This window comes from Lemur catta, chromosome 12, assembly GCF_020740605.2.
Source record: "Lemur catta isolate mLemCat1 chromosome 12, mLemCat1.pri, whole genome shotgun sequence".
In the NCBI taxonomy this organism is placed as follows: Eukaryota; Metazoa; Chordata; class Mammalia; order Primates; family Lemuridae; genus Lemur; species Lemur catta.
In genome coordinates, this window is record NC_059139.1 from 6595538 (window position 1) to 6623091 (window position 27554).

Below are 27554 nucleotides of genomic sequence, written 5' to 3' on the forward strand. Positions count from 1 at the left end.
TGTGGTTCTCATCTCCCGGTCTGGGGGCGAACAGGTGGGTCTCCGGCCGGGATGCCCCCTAAGCCGGGGCGCACACTGCGTGCTGCCCTGGTCAGCAGCCACCAGAATGGAAGTTTCCCGTACCCTTCGACTCAAAACTGTTTTATCAGAAAATGGTTTATTTCCTCCTGGACCCAGTCAGATTGGCTCCACCACCCTATCTTAGGAAAACATGTTAAACAGAATGTTTTAGCCGGAAACTGGCCATCGTTTAAGTGGCTTTTGAACTGGGTCTGGAGAACCGAGGTTCGCTAACGGGCGATTTGGGCAATGGGGGCGGCGCGTGCGAAGGCGCGAGGCGGGAGTCGCTCGGCCACGGGCGCCCGGCCCGGCGGTCCGGGGAGGCCGGCGCCCCTCGGGCTCGCGCTGCCCTCCCGCCAGCCCCGAGACCCCCACGGCTCTTCCCAAGAGGACCCGAGTCACCTCGTTTCTAGGCCCCACGCAGCCAGAGAGAGGGCCAGACTGGGTCCTCTGAGAATTCGCCGCTCACGCTGGGCTTTGGGAAATCGACCAAAACGCCGTTTGCCGCGTGAAACGAGCATCTCGCGCGGGCCACACCCTCCCGCTAGCGGCCCAAGCGCGCCGGAGCCCGACTGCGCAGGCGCGTCTTCTCCCGGCCCCCGCCCGGCTCGGGGCGCGTGCGCGTACGCGGGGCCAGGGGCGGGGTCTAGCGTCCCGGTTGCCTGGATACCGAGACGCACCGCTAGCGGCGGCTGGCGCTCGTGACCTAGCGGGTGCGGCGTGTCGCTGGAGGAGCGGTTGGCCCTCATTGTGCAAGGCGGTCGAGGAGCGGGTAAGAGCCTGCGCTGGCCGCTGGGGCCCCCCGCGAAGTCGGCCCCATCCCCGGGGTGGGCGAGCGGCTCTGGGCGGTGGCGCCCCGAGCTGACCGGTCGCCCCTGCTCCCCGCAGCACACCTGATTCTCGCCAGCGTGGTCCTGGTCTGCGGAGAGCGATGCCGCTTCCCGACACCATGTTCTGCGCTCAGCAGATCCACATTCCCCCGGAGCTGCCGGACATCCTGAAGCAGTTCACCAAGGCGGCCATCCGCACCCAGCCCGCCGACGTGCTGCAGTGGTCCGCAGGGTAAGCGCCCCTCGCGGCGCGGCCACCCGCTCCCGCCGGGCGTGCCCGCGAATCCTCCCCAGCGAGGGTCCGGCGCCACGCGGCATCCTTACAGCACCAGGCAAAGCTTCCCCTTAGCACTGCGACATCTGTACCTGAGTGTCCATCTAGGAAGTGACCATGGGGCCGGAAACTTGCAAAATGCTCACTTATCTACAAAGTAGTGGCAGCTCAGTTGTCGAAGAGCAGTATATATGATAATAGACCAAACAAAGCAATTGCCTTGGGCAAAATGTTTCTGCATTATGTTTCTAAAAATCACACTATTACAGTCACTTTATCTGTGAAATAAGATTTTTACAGAGAGGAATCTTTTAGCTATGTTTCTGGTCCGGAGAGAATCCTCCCAGAGTTACACAAATTTATTAGAACCGGACAACCAAAATTATACTGAGGTCATCATCCCAAGACTGGTAAGGATAAACAAACTCTGCCCAGCAGAGTTTACAGCGAATGAACCTTCCCACTTTGTTGCCACATTCTAACCCTTGCCAGGAACAGACGTTCATAATCTTAAAGTTACAAGTCAACAGACCTTAGAATCAGTAAAATAAATCCTTTTGATGTTACAGGAGAGTTCTTTGCCCCTTATCACTAAACAGACATAGAACAAAAGCTCACTTTTATGATGACAAGAGTCAGTACAGGTGTAAATTTAATCTAAATATTTTAGTCACCAACATGTCATACCTTGCTGACTTTCTCTAAGCTGTATAGTCAAGATGAGTTAGTTTCCTTTGGTTGCTGTAACAAATTACCACCAGAGTTGAGGTTTAAAACAACAGACATATATTCTTACAGTTTGGAGGCCGGAAGTCCACAGTGAGTTTCACTAGGCTACAATCAAGGTGTTGGCGGGCTTTGCTCTTTCAGGTGGTTCTAGGGAGAATCCAGTCCATATCCTTGCTTTCTCCAAGTTCTAGAGCTGCATTCCTGTACTCCTTGGCAACAGCCCCTTCCTGCATTTTCAAAGCCAGCATCTTCAAATATCCATCCCTCTGCCTCCCTCTTCTTAGGACACTTGTGATTACATTTAGGAGCCATCCAGATAATCCAGGACAATTTTCCCATCTAAGATCCTTAATCAGTCTGCCAAGTCCCTGTTACCACGTAAAGTAACATAAACAGGTTCCAGGGATTAGGACCTGGATGTCTTTGGTGCTGTTATTTAACCTACCAACAGAGCTACTGGTCAGTCCAGTGCTTGCCTTCTGAGAAACACTTTTGTCAATTGCTTCTGAAAGATTCTGTCAAGGTTCTTGCTGAAAAAAAAAAAAAAAGAAAAGGAATTATGGCCTCCAGTTTTAACTTATTCAAGCCTAAGTAAAAGATAGGATTTATAAGAGTTTATTTGCACTCTACAAAAAAATTCCAAGATTTGGCAGTTTTTTTCTTGGAACATTATATTTGGTAATACTTTAGACACAGTTATTTTAAGTTTCACTTTAGAAGGCTTAACCAAGAACTTTCTGAATGCTCCATTCTGCTAATTTCTCTCAAGAACAATTTTTGAGTTTAGGAGAAAACACAGGGATTATTTATTAGGCAACGTGTATGTAATGGGCTCAAATGTGTCCCAGGTCCCACAGAACTTAATCTTTAAGAGAGAGATGTTCATAAATAACTTGAGTTAAGGGGGAACTTGGTCAATGGATAAATGAAAGGTCATGAAAGTTGAGCAGAGGGCGACTTGGTCTTTGAAAGATTTCAAAGTGGGGCCAGGTAAGGTGGTGGGTATTCCAGGCAGAGGAAGCAACATAGGAAGGAGGGGGTGGGAACAGGAGGAAAAAAATACAACTAAAAACAAAACAGAAACCAGGATGCATATGAAAATAACTCTTCTATAGAATACTCAAATAGGCATTCCTGTTTTCTCGGGTTAGGGTTCTTTTCAAATGAGGTTTTCAGCTGGCCGAATATCAAAGATGAGCCAGTCTTTCTCCCAAGCCTGTCCACTCCCACTGTGATGAAACAGTAGGCTGGACCTTATTATGTCACCGTGCAGTTGTGCATCACACAGGGCAATGGACACAAGGACTGGTCAAGTAATAAAGGCTGCTTTGGCGCACATGTGCCTAAGGGAACTGGCAGACAGTAACATGAGTCGGTCTGTCCTCTGCAGCAGACTTTCTTAGCTCAGCACTACCAACAATCGGAGCTGGGGGGCGGAGGGAAGGGGCTCCTGGCCTGCACCCACTAGATGCCAGTAGTACCACTCACCCTCTGTTGTGACAGCAAAAAGTCTCCAGAAATTACCAAATGTGGGTGGGATGGGGTGTGTGAAATTACCTCTTGTTGAGAACGCTTGCTCCAGAGGCCATTGCTAGCTTGGTGACTCCGTTGATCAGTTATGAGGAATAACTTCCATGAACTAGGTGAAACCCTCCATTAGGAGCAATGTGGCAAAACTAAGCAGCCATCCCTCACCCCAGCCGTTTGGGTCTTCAGGTCCACATTGGTCTAACTCACTGCTGCCTTTGTTTTGGCTTTTCCTCACATCATTAACAAAACTACAAGATGTAGCTGCAGTTGTCTTACATGCATGAAAACAAAAATTTTAGTGGTGAAAAAAGAGGGGTCGCCGGGCGCGGTGGCTCACGCCTGTAATCCTAGCTCTGGGAGGCCGAGGCGGGTGGATTGCTCAAGGTCAGGAGTTCGAGACCAGCCTGAGCAAGAGTGAGACCCCGTCTCTACTAAAGATAGAAAGAAATTATCTGGCCAACTAAAAAATATATATACAAAAAAATTAGCCGGGCATGGTGGCTCATGCCTGTAGTCCCAGCTACTCGGGAGGCTGAGGCAGTAGGATCGCTTAAGCCCAGGAGTCTGAGGTTGCTGTGAGCCAGGCTGATGCCACGGCACTCACTCTAGCCCGGGCAACAGAGCGACACTCTGTCTCAAAAAAAAAAAAAAAAAAAGAAAAAAAAGAAAAAAGAGGGGACAAGATATGAAATTTCTTTTAGTCCAGCAAATATCCATTTATCCATATTTATCTGTTACATAGTAGTTAGACTATTTCTAATTACTCATGCCTTTTTATTACCTGGGGCCCTGGTGGAGGATTTATTTTCCTGTTCATTTTCCTGGATGTGCCATCTCTTTTTGTTGTGTTAAAGTTGTTAGAGCAGGAGATGATGTGGCTTCAGCATTGGCCACCTCTGGCAGATGCAACGAGGGGAGTGAGTTTTGCAGAAGGACCTGCCTGGCCCGTTCCCTCTTGACTCAGTGTGCCAAACTGTTTCCGTGATCCCTCCCATCCCCAACATGTGCAGCAGTATCGGTGCCCCAGAAAAGAACACTTAAGGGGGAAAATAGTAGGCAGGAAGGTGGGAGAGAAGCCAGCACCTGACATTCCCAGTGTAGAAATAGATGACCTGTGTGTTCTTGGGCTGCCTCAGAGCTGGGTATGCGGACATGCTTAAAGTTAAACACCTCAAAGAGCAGCAAGACCAGGAAAAGGGAAGAACAAGCCCAAGCTGTCCAGAGTAGAATGACTATACCATGACCTTGCACTTAGGTCACTCCAGAGCCTGGGATCTCCCACCCGCTGATATTGCAGAAGCACTTACAGCATTTGCTTGATAAGAATAGCACGTGTTCAGTCAGCGTGAGTGCCAGCCACTGTGCCAGCCCTTTCTCACTCCGTGCTCCCGGGACCCCTAAGCCGGGGACCCTCATCCCCACTTTCCAGATGTATAAACTGAGGCATGCAGAGAAGGTTAAGTCAGAGAACTAAGTGGAGGAACCAGGATGTAAGCTGGAGCTGTTGGACTTTAGGGCTCTTATTCCTAATCACCATTGTTTTCCCGGGTTGTATGAGAAACTGCCTTGCATAAGGTGCTTTTGCACCTTAAGGTGTATTGATGAGGCTTCACAGATGTGTGTTATTATTAGATATTTTACAGCTTTGTCGAGAGGAGATCCGCTTCCCATAAAGGACAGAATCGAAATGCCTGTGGCAACCCAGAAAACAGACACAGGCCTGACTCCAGGACTCCTGAAAGTTTTGCACAAGCAGGTATGAGAGGGTCCATATCACCAGTCAGCTGGCGTTTCTTCCCTGTTTCCTGCACCTTTCATAGCCTGATGGCACAGGAGGGCCCACCGGTAAATACACAACAGAACCTCCCATAAGCCCTGCTTTCCCTGCCAAGGAGCTTCAGGGTTTTTTCAGTTAAGGAATATGTTATATTCAGTGGGCTTTCTCTAGTTTAAACAACCCAAAATAGTCATGAGTAGATTTTAGAAAAGTGAAATATAGTTTCTTTTAAATACAAAATTAAGATGATACTAGATTCTGCTGGACAAAAAATACAAAATTCCAGAATTAACGTGTTACAAGTCCCTTTTTGCAATACACATTTATAAAAGTTGTGCGTGTGTTAAGGTAATAATCTGCCTTCTTCATGTGAAAGTTGCCCTTTTGCACCCCACAGTGGGCAGTGGCATCTGGTTTCCAGTTCTCCTGAGAGCCTGGGCTGGTAGGCAACTCCCTTCCTGCCTTGCCCCAACCATTCCTTCTCCCTGCGCACCATCTTGTTTCTAGAGGAATGAGTTAATAGAAAGTGTAGTACGGAGCAAGGTTGAGCATTCCCAGTGTTGGGTCCCATTGCTAAAAATGATGCCAATGGCATAGCCTTGATTTTGAAAGTCATTTGTCCCCATTGGACATCTGTGCTTCTATGCAGGATACATTGAGTTCTGAAGACAGGGCTTTTCCATGGCTCTCTACCTTAATAACCGTGGAATGGTGAGGCTTGGGAACAGCCACGCTGCAACTGCTCAGAGCTTTTTCACCCAAGATGCTACTAGCAGATCACTGAAGTTATCAATTTTCATAGGTTCTTTAAAATAGTAGAAGGAATACATTTATTTTCAGTTTTAAGATTTCTCCTTTTTAACTGTTAACATGTTTAAAAATCCCTGGATTTTTAAAGGTTTTTATTTTATTTATTGAAGTTTGTTGTTTATTGTGAAGTATTTCAGATGGACAGCAGAGAATCTATACCCAATGTCTGTATGCTCATTTTATTGGGTCATAACATTATGCCACATTCATTCCATTGTCCTTTTTTCTTTTAAGAAATAAAATATTGCTGATACGTAGTTAGCCACTACCTTCCCTGCCTTGTGTGCCCCTCCCCTCCTCGCCCTCCCCAGGGCTGACACAATTCACTGTCCTGAATTTAGAGTTCATCTTTCCCCTGCACAGGGCAGGTTACTTGACATATGTTTAAGTATTCGCAAGCATTATATTGTTTCGCAGGTTTTTAAAACTCACATGAACTGTGTCATACTGTTTTCTAAACAGTGCAGCCACAAGCACTATGTGGAATTGGCAGATCTTGAGAAGAAGTGGAAAAATTTGTGCCTGCCAGTAGAAAAATTAAGAGCTCTCTTAGAGCTGGATCATTGCCAAAAGCAAATCGAGTGGATAAAATTCTTAGCGCTTGGATGTAGCATGCTTGGTGGGGTATGTATCTATAAATAGCATATTAGTAATTCTGTGTAATCAGAGGCCTCGCTTAAAAATAACTTAGGTTTCAGTAACTAAAAGAAACACTTTCATTACTTTAGTAACTTTGTCTTAGAAAAGCAGCTGTTTTTCCCCCCACAGGTCTATTATATTTTCAGGCATATATTTATTTTAATTTACAGAAATTAAATACTTATGAATACCTCAATTTAAAAGATGTTAACAGTAGATGTAAGATATGGATACTATTAAATCGTATTTAGGTTTTAGAAGAGAATGCAATCAATGACTTTTTAAAACTATGCATCATTTTGTAAACCAATAATACTTGTCTTCCTCTTCTATGGAAAGAGGCATAAAGTTATTTTCTACTTTAGTTAAAATCTATTATTAATAACTCATCCATACAATGAGGTTTTGCTGTTGTTAAAGTGTAACCCAAATGACTTAGGAATAAGACATGGATGACGCTCCAATATGCGAAGTGACAGTCGGTGAACCTAGGAGGTCAGGGTGCAGTAGGGCAAGGTTAGGGTGGGAATGATGTTGGCAGAACTTCCTTTGGAAGTCTAGACTCTCTCTTTTCAGCTGAAGTGTTTGAGTTGTGCTGTGAGACATGGTGGTGAGGAAAGGAACAATGGCCACATCAAGCTTATGAAGAAAGGGGGTTGAGAAGGAGAACTGGCTCCCTCGCTGTGTAGGCGAACAGTTTTATCTCCCGCTCCCTTCAGTCTGGGGCCCCACAGTACGTCACTGAATAATTCATAATCCTTGCCTCCTGCATGGCGCGCACTCATCTGTGAGTCCTTGCATATGCCTCTTCAGTTCAATTTTAATTTTTAAAAATTACTTGATGTGGTAAACATCCGTGAACCTACCCAACGGGGTCACTAACACAGACAGTATCTCCCAGCTACCTGTGTTCTCTTCTCCCGTCCTGTTGCCCTGCCTGCCGGCCTGAAGCTCCTGCTTCCCGTTCCCGTGCCTTGTACAGAAATCCTTCTGGATGCACCAAGAAATACATTATTGAATTTGAGTTGGTTTTGATGTGATGAAAAGATAATTATGTTGTTAGTAATCTTTTGGAACCTCTTCCTTTCTGAATTGTGTTGCTGCGTTTGTTCATCTGTATCGGTACAGACTGCTGTGGTTCGTTCGTTTCCTCTGCTGTGTGGTGTCCACCGTGTGAACACGGCGGAGCTTGCTTGTTCTCTTGGTGGCCCTGGCGAGAAGTCTGTAACCTCAGTGAAGTCAGGGGGCAGGCTGGGGCTGCATAATGAGCAACAGTTCTGTTGTGTAACTGCCCCGAGGCAATGTAGGTGTTTGTGTCAGCTCTGGACTCATTGCGCCAAGGCCTGGACACTGGCAGACCAGGTTCCCTCCAGCAGCAAAGACAGGCTCAGATAACACCAAGGGAGTGTCTCAGGGGGGTATTACTGGGAAGAACCGAGACAAAATACATTTAATTGTTGGGGACACTTTTATGTCACTTTGCTCATCTGGAACTCTGTGAAATCAAGATTTTACTGATAACAATTAGTATCTCATATTTGAATTAATGTTTATGGTTTCTGCCTCTAACCTTAGAAGTGAAATTTTGATTTTTAACAATGACAACAAAGAGTAGAATAATTCATGTTTTGGGGTCCATCTTTGTAATTTCCACCTCCCTAATCATGAAAATTAAATACTAGATTTAAAACAAAACTGCATCTACTTTGGAAAATCCCGTCTCTTGTCCATGTACACAGGATGACACTAGATGGAGACATTTTGTTAAGGATGGAGCTTTGCCTTATAGACTGAATACTGGGGAGCAGACGTCACAAATAATGTGCAGTCTTTTGTTTTCTTCTTATCATATGTTACTTTGATATAGTAAGGAATAAATGTACATCACGAAACATACTTGTGGGTCACTGTGGATTCCTGCCTGTCTCCTAACTGAAGCCACCATTGGCAGTAGGGCTCGCTGTTTGCCCTTGACTCCTTCCTTAGGTGCCTGTGGCCCCTTCTTGGTTGTGGAAAAGCCACGGCTACCTCTGCTCTGGTCCAGCATGGCTCTCGCCTCAGGGGTCAGGTTCAAGTGTGAAAGCTGATCCTCTCCTGCCCCAGAGGAATGTGAGGTTGCCTGGGGTTTATGTTTACTGCGAGAAGCGCCTGCTCTGCCCTGGCCCCCACAGCCCCACAGCGAGCTGGGCATGTGTGGGCCGTGGGGACGGGAGGCACCCAGCCAGCCAGGCTCGGTGTGGAGGTGGTGTTGCTGACGGCATGTTGGCCTTGGGCAGCTTGGAGGTGCACCAAGAACACGAAGCTACGAATTCAAGGAGGTGTTTCTTCGTGTAGTTTGGCATCATAGCATTTATTTTTATGCTTCTCAAAAATAGCTACAAAGAGGAGGAAATGAAGACGTGAAGTGAGATGATGAGAAGTAATTCGTAATGGGCTACTGCCTACTTAAGTTGTTTTCACACAGGATACTGTAAAATTGGCATCTAGTTGCTGCCTGCATGAACACAATAGATATTATCCCTGCTTCCTACATCCATGGCATTTGCATGGCTTGTGGCAGATACATACTCTGTGCTTTCAAATTTCTCTTAGAAATCACTCGAGTCAAATCAGTCGAGTTTAAGATCTCTAAAAAGACTGGAAACCTCTGCTTAAATTTCTGAGTCATATGTATCATTCAGAATTCCTTCATTCCACAAATGTTTACCAAGTACTACTTTGAGCTAGGCCCTGTTGTAAGTGCTGAAGGTTCCGGCGTGAACAACATAGGCAAATATCCCCGGACTCTTGGAGCGGATGTTCTGTGATAGCCTTGAAGCCCTGAACACTGCTGTAGTTACCACCAAAAGCTACCAGTTTGGAGGAAGGGGTGTTGTGAGCAGCCCTGGCAGGTGAATGTGGGTGTCAGATGATTCCTGTTCTCCTTCCCAACGTCTTGGTGTGCTGGCCTGGTGAAATGACCACATTTATATGTTGGGACTTTTATCTGTATATTTCTGCCTTGCCATTAATGGTCCTAAGCATTAAAGCTGTGGACCAAAATGTCTCGTTTTGTTTTTTAAGCAGGGAGATCTTTTTTTTTGAACATAAAATCATGAACTGAGTGTCTCATCCCCACACGCCCTGGCAGGGGCAAGCCATAAATGATAAAAAACACACAGTGAAACAGGTAACAATGACTTCAGTCAGACTTTTAAATGCATTAGGACTTTGTTAATCACAGGAGCATCTCTCTCTGTTTACAGCTACAAATATGCACGTGTATGGTGTGGTTTTCCATGTGAACCTAGTGCTGATAGTGGGCATGATTTCTGGAGTTCTTACCGTGTGCCGAGTGTGCAGGCCCTTTGTGTGTAGTCTCTCTCTTCCTCCCAGTGAGCCTCTGAAGAAGGTTCTGTTTGCTGAATTGTAGGCTGGCGTGGATGGCAGAGGTAGGCCAAGTAAGCCACAGCAGGTGACTTGGAAGTAGGAGATAGAGGGACCTCCTCCTGGTGTCTCTGTAGCCTCAGGAGTGTGTGGCCCACAGGTTAGGACCACCTTAGAGTTCACGCCTGCAATTTCCTGTCTAAGAATAACAACTCCCAAGGATTTGCATTAGTATCATTTTGCATCCTGAAATGATTCAAACCCTAAAAAGCATTCATCATCAGCCTCTAACAGCTCTCACTTCGGAGTTCTTAGAACATTACCCCTTACAGCTGTGCCACAGCAGTTGGAGCTGGTGACTTTGACCCATTGCTGTACGCTGTTGTCCCAGTATGACAGCCACCTGTCCCAGTAACTGCGGCTGCATCCTGGCTTACTCCCTACCACTTTCCTTTCTGGTTTCCCCAACTAGCGTTCAAAAGCCCATTCGGAGATGTGCAAGAAAGACCACCCGAGTTCCTTTTATCCCCTGTAGCCAGTGAAAAGATACAGCTACCCATCATGAGTGTGAGCCTCGGGCCACAAGCACAGTTAGTCAACTGTCCCCTGAGGAGGAAGGAGCCGCTCCTGGGCTCTCCCCAGTTCCCCCATTGCTTACGTCTCTCCCTGTGTAGGAAGGGGGGGCAGTGAGCTCCCACCAGCCTCACCGCCCTCCCCCTGGAGAGTGTCAGGAATCAGCTGCTGCTGGCCATTGTGGGCCCTGCTCCCGGCCCGCACAGCGGCATGGGCAGCATCCGTCTTGACAGGTTGAATTCCCTCTGGGACCATAACCCAGTCACCTGGCTGGAGGCTCCTTCTAATTTGGGACCTCCCACCCTCACTGGCCACAAGCCCTAGAACTGTGTTTTAAATTAGAAAACGGATGAGGATAATAAAATAAGATGAAAGGCTCCTAGGCTTTTAAAAATGCCACATTGGGTCAGTGCCACTGCTTCACTGTGAGGCCCGTGTCCACCCTCAGTGCAGGCAGGCCACGCCTCAGGGAGCCGGACTTCCTTTGTTTGATTCTGTGTAAAGTGGTTCAAGATATTGTTCACATTTTTCGTTCTCATGTTTGCTAAAAGGCACCCTAGGGGAGGTGTGAGTGACTCTGTTCTCCAGAGGCTTTGAGTGTCATTATAAGAGCAGATATAATTCTGAAACGGTGAAAAATCCCACAGAATTGGCACACTGAAAATGCTCAGGAAAGAGTAAGGTTTTCACACATCTCCATTTTAATTTCAGATTATGGGTCAGGTGTAAATACTGGGTTAAAAACAAAGTGTATCTTGCCCGTCGCCTCTGCCTGGCACGTTTTCTGTATGCAGGATAAATTTGCACCGGGCAGGAGGTTAGCAAGGGGCACCACCTGCCACGCAGAGGGCCCTTTGGCTGCCGGGCAAGTCAGCGTGCCACGTACAGCCCTTGGGGATTGCGAAATGTGTTTATAAGAAACATAACTCTCAGCACAGGATCAAGCAAGTTGCCTTATGAATCCTTGTGGATATAAAAATTGCTGCAGATCTTATTGTCAGAAACGTTGACATCAGTAGTGCCATCACGCCTTTGCAGAGGCAGTGATGCTAGAATGTTTTGATGTATTTTTCCTTAAATACCTCTTCCTCCGAAGCCTTTGAACAGCATGGTACGCAGATCTCATCTGCCTGCTCGACCCGCGCCAACTGCTTCTTCCCGGTTCCTCCGCGATTCCGCACGTGGCTCTGACTTGCTTCCATTCGTGTCGGATATAAAAGTAAATTCTAACACAACAACATGTCTTTGAAAGTTCCAGGCAAGGAACATGGATTGCAGAGTACACTTTACTTTTAGCAAATCCTCTCTCGAGGGCAGCCTGAAAGGAGTGCCTTGCGCCGTCGTCCTTGGAGAGCCGTCTGCTGCTCCGCAGAACGAGCACAGTCCGTTTGTCTAATTAGAGCGCCACTTGGCCTCTCGGAGGCAGACTCACATCAGAACCGTGCCATCCGCCCTCAGCCGTGCGTTGCGGCCAGGGCCACCAGGACTGGCTCACGTGGGAAGTGGGATTCCAGAGTCAAAATGGGAGGAAACACCATGTCAGGCCCGCTGGACAGATGCCGAGTCCCAGCCGACGGCGATGGGGAGATGAGTTGTGTTCAGGCCTTCACCTCCTCCAGCCGAATGTCTGGACCCCGGAGCGGGGCGGCGTCTCTGCCCTGTGTCTCGCTCCCCCAGCCAGCCTGGGGGCTGCTCAAGGCAGCGGAATGCGGTGGCTGCCAGAAGGAGCTCAGAGGCACGCTGGCTGCGTTCCAGTCCTGGCCGGGTGACCTTAGGCCATCCCTGAGTCTGTTAGGGCCCCGCAGTCCTCTTGTGCGAGCCGAGGCTAAGCACAGTGCTCACCTCACTGGGAGGAGCAGGTGAGGCCACACCAGGCCGTGCCTGGGCCACGGCTAGTGCTCCGTCTGTGCTGGCGGGTGGCCCTGTTCCGAGCGCATGCCACTCTGGGTGAGAACTGCACCTCAGTCCTGCAGCCCAGGGCAGGCTCAGAGCCTTTGCACGTCCCCGACCGAGGACGTTGGGTTTTCTTTCCCAGCACAGTCCCTGTTCCATCCAACAGCCCTGGTGTGACTTTCCCCGGCACTCCTCCTACGTCTGCAGCTTTCCTGCGGGGACGGTGCTCCGCCTCATCCACTGTTCTTCCTGCTAGTTCCTCCTCCTGTGGGCAGCGTCCCTGGAGGGCTCCGCCTGGCCTGGGAGGCCTGGGCAGACGGTGGCTCCGCGTGGCTGCACTGTGTCTCCTTACAGGAGCAGTCTGGTGAATGTTTCAGGCCTGCTCTCTGGGGGGAAAAGCCCTCATCCGTAGTGTTTGCCAATTAATGTGGTGTAAATACTCCCACCACAGCTGATTTCAGGCTACATTGTGAAGCCATCCAGCTCCCAGAATTCCTGGAAGTTTGCCAGTTGGCTCCAGCACACCACTGCTGCGCGGAAATCTAGCACCAAGCACCTGTCCTCGTGTTCTTGGCCTTTCTGGTCGTTTGACACAGGTGACTGTTCTCTCCACCTTGAAAGGCTTTTCTTCACTCGCTGTCGACACCCCTGCCTGCTGTTCCTTCCCTCCCTGGCCACCCTTCCCTCCCGTGCTGGCCCCGCTCTCCCCATGCTCTGTCCCCACCACTAGGCGCTCTCCCTGGGCTCGTCACTGTAAACACCATCTCGCCTGTGGGCTGATGCTCCCAACCTGGCGTTGCCAGCCCGAGCCTCTTGCCCGGGCTCAGGCCTGGCTGTCCACCTCAGTCACCCTTCCACGTGGGGCCTGACGGACATGTCCCCCGAAACCGCCCTGACTGAGCTCCTTGTCTTCCACCTGGAACTTGCCGCTCTGTCTCCCTCGGCCCAGTTAGCAGCAAATCCCCCCTTCCAGCTGTTCAGGCCCCAGGCTGTGGAGCACTTTCACTGTCGTGGCTCCCACCCACACATCCAGACATCGCTGAGTCCTAACTCACCTTCAAGACAGGCCCGGAGTCCGGCCCCTCTCAGCCCTCCGGCTGCTGCCACCTGGGCTCTGGCTGGATTATTCCAGTAGCCTCCTCCCTGGGATGCTCCTCCACACTGGGGCCTCCTCTTCCCACGTGAGCCAGGGGCCTCCCTAGGACCTCTGTAGCATTTCTTCTTGGTGTAAAACCCTTCAACACCCTCCCATAGGACACAGGAAAGCCCAAGTCCTCCCTCGGCCCGTAAGGGCCCCCACGACCTGGCCCCCCACCCTGCTGCCCTCCTCTCCTACATTTCTGCCCCTCCCCGACCTGCGCTGGCTATGCAGAGCTCCCGGCTGTTTCTGGAACACACAGCGGCACACCCGGCACCCTCCCAGCACCCCACATGCTGGCTCCTTCCCTCTGAGTCTTTGCATGAATGCTGCCTGCTCAGTTAGACTTTCCGTGACCACCTGATAGAAAATGTCACCCTCCACCCAGCACTTCCTACCCTGCTGCTCCAGGTACGCCCTCTTCTGGAGCATTCCAGAATCCAGGTGTTGCTTGGCTCTCCCGACTAGACTGTGACCCCATGAGAGCAGGCATGAGTGTCTGTTAGCTGCTACGGCCCTGTCCGTGGCATCTGGTGAGGATGGGGGAATTGAGGAGTAAGTGTCGTCCTGTGTGGGGGGCGGTGAGGGGTGTTACAGCTGAGCAACCACCTGTGAGTTCACCTTCCTTCATCAGTAACAGCACGACAGCCCAGGCAGGTGCGAGAGAGTCACTCTGGCGAGGACGGGCTCCAGAGCAAGGACTCGGGTGGGGATTGGGACGTAGGTCCCTTGGGCCACTTGTGGGATTAGAACTCTGTCTTCCAGCGCGCCCCGCCAGGGCGTTAAAGGCTGCAGGTGTGGTGTCCTGGTGTGGAAGGAGAAAAGGAGACCTGGGCTATGTGTTCTGTTTTTTAAAAGATAGTAATCTGTGGTTACAGGGTTTTACCCGCCCCTTTTAAAATAAAACGCTCCTCTTTTCACCAAGGATTAATTGAGCGAGTTGGAGGTGAGAGGCGTGGGCAGGCGCCAGGCAGTCGGCGGTGCCCAGGCCCAGGCGGCTCCCGTGCTCGGGAGCTTCTGGTCTCATGAGGAGAACCTTGGCTGTAGCTGCCCCGCTCAGAGCGTGAAGGGGAGGGCAGGGGGCCCTGGAGGATTGTGCCCTGGAGGATTGTGCCCTGGAGGATTGTGCCTTGGTGGGAGGGCTGCCCCAGGATGGGCTGACGGTGGAGGGTGGGGCTGCGGCCCGGCTGGGAGGAAGCAGGCAGCGGGAAAGAGCGAGAGGGAGCTGCCCCATCCATAGAGGAGAAAGGCCTGGTGCCATCCTGGGACCGAGGCAAGGCCCGACAGCCCTCCGCTGCCTGCTCGGGCAGGGGCCTCCCGTAGGCACGCGGGCTGCCCCTCCAGTCCCGGCCCCACAGGCAGCACCCCTGGGTGGTAGCAGAGTTTGTGCAGTCCCTGGGCATGACCTTGGGTGTGTGTCTCTGGGCCTGATGGGGGCCACATGGGTCTGCATTGGCTTAGGAAGTTCGTCTTTAAAGACAGTGATGCTTCCTCTTGTCCGTAGCAGTCATTCTCATTTTAATATAAAATGAAATCTGTGAATTAAATTTTTTTTCTGGCCGGTGACATCCTGTTCAAACCTTCCCTTTTTATTTTTTATTAAGGGCAATCATACATTCACCTAGTGTTTTTTTTTTTTTTTTTTTTAAGAGACAGTGTCTTGCTCTGAAGTGCAGTGGTGTCATCACAGCTCACTGCAGCCTCCAACTCCTGGGCTCAAGCGATCCTCCTGCCTCGGCCTCTCAAAGTGCTGGGACTACAGGCATGAGCCACCACGCCTGGCCTCACCTACTTCTTAATTTAGATGGAGAACTTTTGGAGAATTTCTGTAAAATATGCCTGGGTGTTTATTCTGCTGGTGTCTGCTTTAAATTTGAGTGACTCCAAGAGTAACTCTTTTTTCCCCACCTGGCTTGTGGCGCTTGCAGTCGCTGAACACCGCCATGAAGCACCTGTGCGAGATCCTCACCACTGATCCAGAGGGCGGAGCTGCTCGAATCCCGTTTGAGACTTTTTCCTATGTCTACCGCTACTTGGCTGGCCTAGACCTAGACGTCACTGCTGTGGAGACAGAATACTATCTTGCCACTTTAAAGGACAATGTGTAAGTGTTCCACTCTGGGGTTCAGGTGTGTTGACTGTGGGAGAATTTCCTTCCTCTCACTTTTCCCTCATAGGGAGAAACTCAAAACAGGTTTTCCTCTGCTCTCACCCCACAACAGCAATCAACACAAAAGACTTCTGTGACCAAATGTGGGTTTTTTTTCCCCCACCAACAAGCAAGCAATGACTTCTGCAGCAGACACAAGCTGGGTGTCCTTTAATTCAATTCCAACACTATCCACCTGGAGATGGCATCACATCCCACAGGGGGAGGTCAGTCCCCAAGACTAGACCCCCCTTTCCGATGCCACTCGCGAGGCCCAGGTTGTTTCACCTGTGCTTCTGACTAGGATTCGGGGTTCCCACGACCCCCTCTTTGGGTTTGATTCGTTTGCTGAAGTGGCTCACAGAACTCAGGGAAACATGCTCATCAGTGTATCACAAAGGATATTTTAAGGGATACAAACAAACAGCTGGATAGATGAAGAGACACTTAGGGTAAGGTCTGGAAGGGTCCTGAGCACATGGAGTTGGGGGCCCTCCCTGCACCTGGACGAGTTCTCGTCCACCATCCTGTGGGCCCCCACGTGTTCAGCTGTCCAGAAGCCCTCCACACCCTGTCCTCTTGGGCCTTTTATAGAGGCTTCATTAGAAAGACATGATTGATTAAATCATCGGCCACTGGGGATCAACTTAACCTTCAGCCCCTCTCCCGTCCCTGGAGGTTGGGCTGGGCTGGAAGTCCCAACCCTCTAATCCTGCCTTGGTCTTTCTGGGGACCGGCCCCATCCTGAAGCTACATAGGGGCTGCAGCCACCAGTCAACTCATTGGCACACAGAATAGATCATTTTGGAAACCCTAGGGATCTTAGGAGTCACATGCCAGGAAACAAGTGGGATCAAAGACGAAATATATATTTCACAATATCACGTCTCTTCTGAGATAAATTTGTTCCAATGAATCCTGCCTTTGCGGGGAGGTGAGGAGGCAGGAAAGGGCCTGGCGCCTCCTGGCTCCAGCCCCAAGAGAGCAAGGCCCTGACTGGGCGCTGAGGTCTTCACGGTACCCCTTCCCCCCCACCCCCCGGGCCACCACCCCCGAGTGCAGGTGGGTGTTGGTCTCTGGGCCCCACACCTTTCATCTTGAATTGTTCGCCCACAGTACAGTCTATTGGCACCTTCTCTGTGCCGGGCACTGGTCCAGGTGCCCAGGATGTAGTCAGGGAGACAGGCCATGGCCCTGACCCGGGGAGTTTCACCCTGTGGCACGGACAGACACCAGACACAGATTCCGAGACAGCAGGTTGTGTTGAGTGCTGTGAGGACAGTAGAGCCAGGGTCGGGGACAGATGGTGATGGGGGCTGTTTCCCTCAATCCTCCTTCCCCTGTGATGCGCTGGCTGTGGGCTGTGCCTCTGGACTCCATCGTCCCTGCCTTCTTGCCTGGTTCTGTTGTCCACCCATGCCCTGACCCTCCCCTCCCCATCGCAGGTGTCTCCCAAGCCGCCCCCTTTTCTCCGTGTCACTCCTGATGTCGTCGTCCTGGCTGATGTCAGCAGTTGTGAGGGTGGTCCAGCTCTCACCTGCCTCCCGCAGCCTCTTCCTCTCCCCCACACTTCTGTGTCCCGACCCTCACCTCCTGGCCCTCTCCTGCCCTGCCCTCCCTGGGGAGCGGCCCGTCCCGGGCCCTTTTCTCTCCCCTTTATTTATTTTGAGACAGAGTCTCGCTTTGTTGCCTGGGCTTAGAGTGAGTGCCGTGGCGTCAGCCTAGCTCACAGCAACCTCAAACTCCTGGGCTTAAGCGATCCTCCTGCCTCAGCCTCCTGAGTAGCTGGGACTACAGGCATGCGCCACCATGCCCGGCTAATTTTTATTTTCTATATATATTTTTAGTTGTCCAGCTAATTTCTTTCTATTTTTAGTAAAGACGGGGTCTCGCTCTTGCTCAGGCTGGTCTCGAACTCCTGACCTCGAGCGATCCACCCACCTCGGCCTCCCAGAGTACTAGGATTACAGGCATGAGCCACCGCGCCCGGCCTTTCTCTCCCATTTATTCACGGCCCTGGTTAATGCACCTGACCCAGCCACCCTGGGACAGCAGCTCCAATGCACTTGTACCCTGCTGGGCTGTTGTCACTTCCCTCCACTTTCCTGAGACCACAAGTTATTAAGAAAGAAAAATTATGAGGATAATACTGATATTTTTGCCTAAAATAAATGTACAATTATTGTACATTTTGTACAAAAAAATAGAATGCTTTACTTTTGGAGGTAAGAATTACTGATGAAAAACCATAAATAACATTTTTTAAAGGCAGATCTTTTAAATTATATTGCATTTTATAAAAACTTTACTAATGTGCTGTGAGAAATTACTAATAAGTGTCTTTGTCTGTTTCCACTTCAGAGAATCTAGAAAAAATGGCATGATAGGACTTTCAGATTTCTTCTTTCCAAAGCGGACAATTTAGAAAACCTCGAAGACTCTGAAGACATAGGGCATTAATACAGAGAAGAACACATTTTAATGTCAAAGTAGTGCTTTTTAAAACCTTGGCACCAAATACAGCTTGTTATTAACCACATGCATCTGTAGTGTGAGTTTTTCTCTTCATGGAAATTGAGTATGACAGATGCTTCGTGGGGCCTGTTTAATTATTGCTCTTCACTCTGTCTTGCAGGGATGTTAAGTGTAAGAAATTCGTAGCAGTAAAATAAAATAATCTCTCTTAGTAAAGGAATCTGTTTGGAGACCACAGAGTAGAAGGGAGGATGGGCAGTTAGAAAAGTGGCTTTTCTTTTTCCTGGTTTGAAGCTGGTGACTGGCAGGAATGCAGATGGCCTCACTCTGTGCTCTCTGCTGACCACCCTGGAAGACGTGGTCAGCTGAGGCCTGATGTACTCTGTGGAGGGTGGGCCCCGGGGGCTGCTGCTGTCTGGCAGAGCCTGCAGGGCTGGGGAGCTACTGGACTGCATTGTGGCCCGGCACGTGGTCCATTTGAATGGAAATAAGCCTCCAAGATCCTGTTTTTGTTTTCCTTTCATAAAGTCTTCAAAATGACAGTGCCAATGAATACATTTCAGATTATTTTCCTGAGAACCTGGAAATGGTTTGGCTAACTGGTTCTCTGCAGATTGGCCACCATGCTAATAAACGTTACCAGTGTCCAAAGAATTGTGAAAACCCAAAGTTCTGAGAAATATTTTGCTGTTATTTAAAAGAGTGTTCAGCTTTTTGCACAGAGGTGTGTAAAGTATATTTTTCATCCAAACACTAAAGTATCTTATTTGATCATTTGCCTGGACTTTTGGTCACCTTCCCGGAGAATGGGCAATATATCTAGGTTATTCATAAAATTACAAGTAACTTTTTAGAGTTAGAATTTTTAAAAACTTATAATTTTTAAGTTGCTTTAAACCTCTCAAGACTTTAACTTCCCTGCAAAACTTAAATATTTTCCCTTTAATTCTAATGCCTCAATGTATGGGGATGAGAAGAAAAGAAACGTTAGATTTTGCGTAAGTGCAAAATTCTTAGTCATGTAGAGTGAATAAATGTGCCCACGGGAACCTGCCGCAGCAAAAAGGCATGTAGAAAAGAACACGAAACACAAGCCGTGTGGGAAAGTGCTGTCCATCTGCCGGAGATCTGGCCAGAAAGTCCGCTGCCTCAGTAGAGCACACATCCGTTCGGGGATACAGGGAGGTCTGCATGTTCGGAAGAAGTAGTCAGGGTTTCTGTAGGAGGTAGAAGCAGGAACATTTAATATAATAGATTAACTAGTAAAAGGTGCTTAACTACTGAAAGAGATAGAGGAGGTACAAGGTGACAGCTGCTACCTCAGGGAGCAGGAAGGAACTTCGGAGAGTCCCCCTCTCCTCAAGGTCAAGATTCCAACCTCTTCAAAGAGTCCCAACCACGGGACCAACGGCTGGCAGGGGGGCAATAGCCTCAGTGTGGCCCGGGCTGCTCTGTGAAAGGGACCTGTTGTTGCTGGAGGGTGTATAGAGGCTGGAACTGTCCCCGAATGTCCCTGGTTGCAGAGTGTGTCTCACTATCACTTAAACTCCTAGGCTCAAGTGATCCTCCTGCCTCAGCCTCTCGAGTAGCTGTGACCACAGGTGTGAGCCACCAGGACCTGCCCTAGTTTCTTCTTCCTAACAGGACACCAGTCATATTGAATCAGGGCCCACCCTAACGACCCCATTTCTACTTAATTACCTTTTAAGATCCTGTCTCTAAATACAGCCACATTCTCAGTAACTGGGGGTTAAGACTTCAACAGGTGAATTTTCAAGGGGAGGGGTCGCAATTAGGCTCATACCACAGTCCTTTTTTCCAGCCCCCAGAGTTGTTTGGCTTGACTTGGCAAGTGAGGGCCCTGAAGTTCAAACAAAAAGAACTTGGTACAGAAACGTGAACCGGCCTTTGCCTAGTTGACACCATCTGTGCACGTGTGTCATCTCAGAGTGGTGACAGAGATGCACGTCCTGTTTCTGAGGGTGAGCGCTCGGCTGAACAGCCAGACCCAGGGTTAGAGGGGACTCTGGGTCTGAATCAGAGGTGGGGGTGGATGTCCACCCCAGTCCTGCCCCTTAACGCTGGTCCACTGGCCGCCCAGCCGAGGACACAGAGGCACACCCCCAACCCGACCACCGTAGGGTTGTCCTGCTCAGTGCTCTGTCCCCGCCCCTCCCCCAATACAGGGTGGGGGCTTCCTCTGGCTCCCGGTCACTCTCAGCTCAGTTGCAGTCCCCAGGGACTGACCCCTAGCCCGGGTTGACTATCACTAGTGGGGTCCCAAGTGCTCAGAGGCTGAGCTCCATCAGGGTGGACGATGAACCAATGTAATTAACAAAACCCAGAGGGGGCACTTTTCTGTCCCATGTAGGGACAGCTGTCTTGTTCAGGCACCTGATTAAGGCTTCTGTGAGCCAAAACTGGGTTGTTTGTTCTTCACAAACCGGATTTCTGATCCCAGAATACTCTACCCAGCCAGACGGCTTCATCTCATTAAGGGGAACACTTTTCCTATCCTCATGCTGATTTCCACGCTTCCTGTTACAAGGTTGAATCATCTATTTTCTCCTTCATACCCTGCAGTTATTTCTTGTTAAAATAGCCATGGGAAGTTGGGCTTTTAATCAGACTGTTACTCGCCTTCAGAGGGTAACTCAAATGGGTTAATTAAGAACTACCAGCTTTGTTGCAAATATCATGGACTGATCAGAATGTTGGATAAAATAAACTGTTCAAGGGACCATCGTGTCTGAACAAAGTAGCTCTAGAGGGAGACAGCTGGGAGGGGGTCCGTGGGACCCTGATGGTAGGGGCTGCCACAAGGAGCCAGGATTTGTGGGCACTTGCAAAGGAGACCCCACTTGAATTTAGCGCTTCAAGAGACAAAGACGATTTTTCCAATTAAAGTCACTTTTAAAAATAGACTCTGACAATGATGGAGGCTGTGCAGGTAAAGGAAGCTGAATGGGTGTGTACGTGTTAATGTGCACTCCTTCCTGCACCAGTGGACGGCCGGTGTGTAGACCCCACGAGGGTGGGCAGGGGTCCTATACTGTCCCGTGCTGAGTTGGAGCCAGTTGACCTGGGGTCAAGCATGGCTCTCTTGGCCGGGTGCAGTGGCTCACGCCTGTAATCCTAGCACTCTGGGAGGCTGAGGCGGGTGGATAGCTCGAGGTCAGGAGTTCAAGACCAGCCTGAGCAAGAGCGAGACCCCGCCTCTACTAAAAATAGAAAGAAATTATCTGGCCAACTAAAAATCTATGTGGAAAAAATTAGCCGGGCATAGTGGCGCATGCCTGTAGTCCCAGCTACTCGGAAGGCTGAGGCAGGAGGATCGCTTAAGCCGAGGAGTCTGAGGTTGCTGTGAGCTAGGCTGATGCCACGGCACTCACTTTAGCCTAGGCAACAAAGCGAGACTCTGTCTCAAAAAAAAAAAAAGAATGGCTCTCTTCTGGGCACATGTCCCAAAGCCCCAACCCCATGCTTGAATCTCACATAAAATTGAGTTAATAGGGACATGACCAGGGTGGCCAGACAGAGGCCATGACATGCCCTGGCAAACGCCTTCCTATGGAGCCTGAGGGGCTGGCAGAAGCAAGGAAGGATTCTCCCCTAGAAGCTTCAGAATCTGCTGTGGACCCCAGTGTGGAGCTGTCTGCACTAGGAAGGATGACGTGGAGAGGACAGGCAGAGTGACCGGGTCCGCAGGGGCTGGAGTCCCGGTTATGCTCCTCTCTAGGGCAGCACCACCTCTGCTCACCTCTCAGTTTAGTGATACTCACCAGGCGAGGCCCCTGCTGTGCTTAAGCAAGATCAAGGTGAATATCTGGCTTTTGCAGTTGATTCAGCCTGAGTTCTTAATCAATAGTTTCCCCAAGCAGTGGGCTGAACACTGGGTTGAACAGTGGCTCCCAGAAAGACATGTCCAAGTCTTAACTCTGGAACCTATGAATGTGTCTTTGTTTGGAAAAGGGTCTTTGCATCCCAGAGTGGTAGGAACAGGGGAAAAAAGGAGAAAAAAAAGGGGGGGTCTTTGTAGACATTATTAATTTAAGAATCTAGAGATAAGAACATCCTGGATTTAGGGTAGACCCCAAATCCAATGGCTGGTGTCCTTGCAGGAGACAGACAGGGGGATTGGAGGCAAAGGCACAGGGGAGAAGCCGCGTGCAGACAGAGGCAGAGATTGAGTGGTGCCGGGAGCCGCCAGGAACCGGCAGAAGCAAGGAAAGGATTCTCCCCTGGAAGCTTCAGAGGGAGCGCGGTCCTGCCAACACCTTGATTTTGGATCTCTGGTCTTCAGAACTGAGAGAGAATAAATTGTTGTTTTCAGCCCCTGAGTTTGTGGCAATTTGTTATCTAGCAGTGCTAGGACACGAACACACCCTCTTTTCTCGCAGACGGTGTACAAAGCGGCCGTCAGAAGTGGGGCAGAGCTCTGAGTTAATGTGAAGCGAGATCTGGATTAGGTTTTCTTTCCATCCCAAAGAAGAAAGCCCTTTATGGATTCCAGACGTGGGAAGAGGTTGAAGGTGAAGGAAACTAAAGAACAGTGAAGGAATCTTGGTTCATTTAGAAGATCAGAGAAACTTCTAGAATGGGGAGAAGATAGACCTGCTCTAGATAAATTTTCTCATTTTCGCAGACTTTCTATGAGTTTCTGTGGCAGGCAGAATTCGAAGATGGCTTCCAAGAGTCTGCCCCCCTGGGGCACTGCCCCATATAATCTCCTGTTCTTGAGTATGGGTAGATCTGTGTATATAATGGGACAGTCACTGCCTTTTAATTTTCTTTTTTTTGTAGAGACAGTGTCTCACTATATTGCCCAGGCTGGTCTTGAACTCCTGGCCTCAAGCAATCCTCCCACCTCGGCCTCCCAAAGGTGTGGGATTACAGGCGTGAGCCACCACACCCAGACATTACTCCCTTGATTGTGCTCCATATTATTAATGTAAGACTCGGTGGTAGCAGACTAGAGAGGGTTCCCCAACGGGCTCAGAAGAAGTGAGCTGTTGCCGTGAAGGCCAGGTGGTGAGGACCTGGGGTGGCCTCTGGGAGCTGAGAGTGACCTCCAGCTGACCACCAGCAAAGAACGGTGACTTCGGCTGTACGCTGTCAGGAACTGAATTCTGCCAACAGCCAGGACGAGTTGGGAGCGGACCCTGGGCCTCCGAGAAGATCACAGCCTCGGCCCCACCTTGCTGCGGGGTCTCTGCCGTGTGAGCAGAAGACTCGGCTGACCTGCACCCGGACCCGCTGCCCGGGGGAAACGGGAGATAATAAGCATGGATTAAGCTGCTGAGTTTGTGATACTCTGTTGTAACGATGGAAAATAAACGCAGTTTCTGACCAAAGTTGTAACTGAACAGGAGCGGCCAAGCTTGAGCCTTGATTCTGTGCTTTCTAACTTGTGTTTTGTTATGTCCCAATATTAAAAAATGAATATATATATTTAAACTTGTAGATTGAGATGAATTACACAGTTAAAAAAGTTTGAAAGTCTCTAAAAAAGTAGAGAAAGGATAAGCAAAAGTTGATCATCAGCCTGTATGTGTTCTAGATGTCCATGGAAGTCACGTGGTTGTTACTCTTGGCGAGGCCAGCAGCTTTCTGCATGAGCCCCTTGCACGGTTCTGTGGCAGAGACCTCCAGCCGCAGAGCCAGGCCAGGAACCCCGTCCCTACCTGTGCCCTGTGCTCTGTCCTCTTCACACAGGCTTTGTGTTCACTCTTGGAGATAGGCCAGGTCACTTCAGCTCTCTGCTGTCATCCACTTGGCACTGGCACATGGTGCCCACTTGCTGGTGGGGACCAGTACAGCAGTCTGGGTCCAATCAGCAGAGAGAAACCACACAGTGATTTGAACAGGGAAAGTTTTATATAAACAATCATCATAACAGGATTGGGGTACGAGGAATTGGCTGGTAAGAAGGAAAGAGAACACTAAAGTACATGTGAATAGCAGACATAAGGAGCAGCCAGTGCCCCGGGACTGGGTGGTGCACCCAAAGAGGCCCTCCAGGGTGGGAGCCGGGTCTTGGTGGAGGGCGTGTGGCTGTGGCTACTGGAATGGCAGAGGAGGCCATGGGGCCATGCTAGTGGGACTTGCCAGAAATCTCCCTTCCGAGCTGCCAGGGAAAGCTGCCTCACTAGAGGCAAGTATGGGATTTGGGGGGATTGCCCCGTTTCTTCACCTGTGAACTGCAGAAGGTAACAGACTACATGGCCTTTGTATTGGTTAGAGTAAAGGCTTAGCTGCTGTGACAAAGTGACTGATCACGTGGGCAGCTTAAAGCACATAGAAGTTTATTTTATCTCTAATGAGATCCCAGATGAGGGGTCCTTGGTGATGGAGCAGCTCTGCTCCACGTGGTCATTCAGGGACCCAGGCTCTGTCCATCATTATGCTTTGCCTTCACAGACTGTCACCCTCATCCTCGTGGTTGCAGTTCATGGGAAGGTGCAGAGCTAGGATGAGCATAGTGTCTTAAGGCCCAGGGACAGCAGGTCGGGAAGTGGAGTCTCTGGCTGAGAGGCTGAGTGCCCAGCCAGCTCAATCACACGGAAGCAGTGAGCGGACGTTGGGGGGAAACTGTCCCCCACCCCTGTTCCAGCCTGCCTGACTCCTCTGCACGACACGGAGTGCGATTCCATGTAAACTCCAGACACCAGTTAGATAAAGTAGGAAAACATCTTTGGCAAGGTGGGAAATACATGCCTCATCATTCTGTGTTTGCATTTTGGAATCAAGATCCATAGAGCTTGCAGAAAAAGTTCTTTTAATGCTGAGAAGTAAGAAGGTGGCAGATGTGACTAACAAGGCAGTCCTTGTGCATCTGCTAGGGAATACAGATTTTCTTCCTCCAACATAACAAATTAGAACCCATCTGGGATTTGAGAAGTCTGAGCTAAGGTTTCCTGGATCTGTTTGCATATGGAACAATGATGGAAAGTGAAGAAAATGACAAGTCAGTTTTAAAGAACTCTCATGTGTTAAGTGGAAAGAAGGCTTGAGAATTTTTAAATATTTCACTCTGGTACAGAATGATGGTGGGATTTAAGGATTTAAGGATTTAAGGAGACTGAGGATTACAGTAAAGATCTGAAAATCATTGAACCCATCTATTGTGCTTCTGTGTGCTAGACACTAAGACCTTAAAAACGATAATTCATTCAATCCTACAAAAATATTTTAAAGTAAGCACTATTGCACTCATTTTAGAGATGTGGAAATGGAGGCAGAGAGAGAGAGGGGAGATAATTTGTCTAAAGTCAAACTAGGAAGCATTGGCTCTAGGATTTGGAGTTAGATAATTTGGCCCCAGAGTCCATGCCAGAGACCGGCAGCCTTTTTCCATAAAGCATCAGGTAGCAAATAGTTTATGCTTTGCCAGACCGTGGTCTGTTCTGCAACCGTTCAACTCTGCTCTTTGTAGCACGAGAGCAGACATCGACGACCGTAAACAGATGAGTTCGTAGAATTTCATGTCACAAAACATTCGTCTTCTTTTGCTTTTTTCAACTATTTAAAAATGTGAAAACCATTCTCACCTCTTGAGCCATCGTTCTCAGACCCCTGGTCATTGCGGTTAATCTGCACACCCTTCAAGGTGTTGAAGATGTTAACTGACATTTACGTGTCTCGGGCTGTCCCCAGCGCTGTGCTGGGGGCTCTCCAGGCCCTTGTCCACAGACTTGCTGCCGTCATTTAGGAGCTCGGTCCTGTTACCACCATTCGAACTTTGTAGATGCAGACAGCAAAGCATTCCTACCGTAAGATGGGACAAGGTCGTGCAGCTGGCCGGGAACGGCGCTGAGACCTACCGATGGACGGGAAGGATTTGGGCCACCAGTCTGGACACTCACAGGACCCAGGAAAGTGGTGGGAAATTCACTTGGTCAGTGTTCTAGAAACAAGGGAGGGAGGACATGTGCTACATGAGGAAGAGGACATTTATGCCTAATAGTCTCAGAAATTTTCCGGGGATAAAACCCACTGTTGAAGGGAGCTTTGGTCAAGAACATCCATCGCTGTGCTTCCTGGTTCAGGCCCTCCCCCGGCTTGGCAGATGCCGCCCTCCTTCCATGGACGTAGCCAGACACGTCCAGGGTGCCTTGGGCAGGACAGGCGCAGACAGAGAGACCGGGAGCTCTCCCGGCCTCATGACTGCACGCTACGGGGCCCTGTAGTGCGTTTCCTGGGAAGGATCGGGTGGAACCACGGGGACCTGAGCCTTCTCCAGATGCCTGAGTTGTGCCCCCAAGGTCACACGGTCTCCGTGAGCCCCCTTCTGAGTCTCTGGCTCCTGTTCCCAGTTTCCTTCTGTGTTAGCCTCCTGGACCTGCCATGACAAAGGCACACACTGAGGGGCTTAAGCAACAGACCTGTATTCTCCCATAGTTGTGGAGGCCGGAAGTCCAGTCGAGGTGCCGGGCATGTCCCATCCCCAGGCTCTAGGGAGGGGCTGTCCTGGCCTCTTGCAGTTTCTCGTGGTTGCTGCGACCCTTGGCGTTTCCTGTGTGGTTGCATCACTCTCGTCTCTGCCTCCCTTCGCGTTGTCTCCTCTCTGTGTGTGACTGTGTCCTCTTCTTATAAGGACACCAGGCACTGGGTGTAGGGCTCATTCTACTCCAGCATGACCTCATCTGAATTACACCTGCAACAGGCCTATGTCCAAGTAGGGTCATAGTCTCAGGTTCTGGCTAGACAGGAATTTTGGGGTGGGGGGGACACCTCTCTACCCAGATCTTGCTAGTTCTCTCCTGCCTAAAAGTGGTATTAACTGGGGAGAGTAAGAATAGTTTTTCTACTTATCTCATGAGAGAGGAAGGATGGAAAAATGACATTGTCAACGTTGGAAAGAATACATGGCGCATCGCAAAGCCGCACGATGGGGAGGATGTTTCCACCAATGTCAGTGGCCTCCTGTCCTCACAGAGGCATTAGGAAGATTAATGCCTTAGAAATCATCTATATTTTAGTACTCTCTTATTATTGTTTAGAATTACCCTGGTGTTCCTGTTTTTGAGGTGCTGCTATAATTATGGTAACTCGTATGGGTATACTGGAAGATTTTATGAATGCGTAAGCTACACATCAGTCACTGTGGAGTGTGTCATCGCTTTTTTGGGTTCCAGACGTGTAAGTGAGGGTGGCAGTGGGCTGCAATTATGCTTCCCATGTGTCCATGGAGAAACAGAGACTGGAGCATTCAAGACTCGCCCAAGCTCTCTGAGTCAGTGCTAGAAAAATCTTGAGCCCAGCACACACATGCAATGACGATCCTCTTTCAAATATTTTTACAGGATTCG

At 49.7% G+C, this 27554-nt stretch overlaps 1 protein-coding gene across 1 annotated transcript; it reads left to right on the forward strand.

Annotated features, from left to right (window-relative positions):
• The first annotated feature begins 728 nt into the window (after window positions 1–728).
• On the forward strand, window positions 729–18307 carry ROPN1L (rhophilin associated tail protein 1 like). Its single transcript, XM_045566036.1, has 6 exons — window positions 729–832; window positions 949–1122; window positions 5056–5179; window positions 6473–6634; window positions 15548–15723; window positions 18130–18307. Exons 2-6 carry the CDS (start codon window positions 992–994, stop codon window positions 18191–18193), a joined length of 657 nt encoding a protein of 218 aa, XP_045421992.1. The 5' UTR covers window positions 729–832; window positions 949–991; the 3' UTR covers window positions 18194–18307.
• The last annotated feature ends 9247 nt before the right edge of the window (window positions 18308–27554 follow it).

Bases quoted from the DNA above. Each gene is read 5' to 3' on its own strand.
- ROPN1L (XM_045566036.1), top strand. From the start codon at position 992: ATGCCGCTTCCCGACACCATGTTCTGCGCTCAGCAGATCCACATTCCC. The intron at 6,635-15,547 runs GTATGTATCTAT...TGGCGCTTGCAG, and splicing joins GATGTAGCATGCTTGGTGGG to TCGCTGAACACCGCCATGAA. The intron at 15,724-18,129 runs GTAAGTGTTCCA...TTTCCACTTCAG, and splicing joins GCCACTTTAAAGGACAATGT to AGAATCTAGAAAAAATGGCA.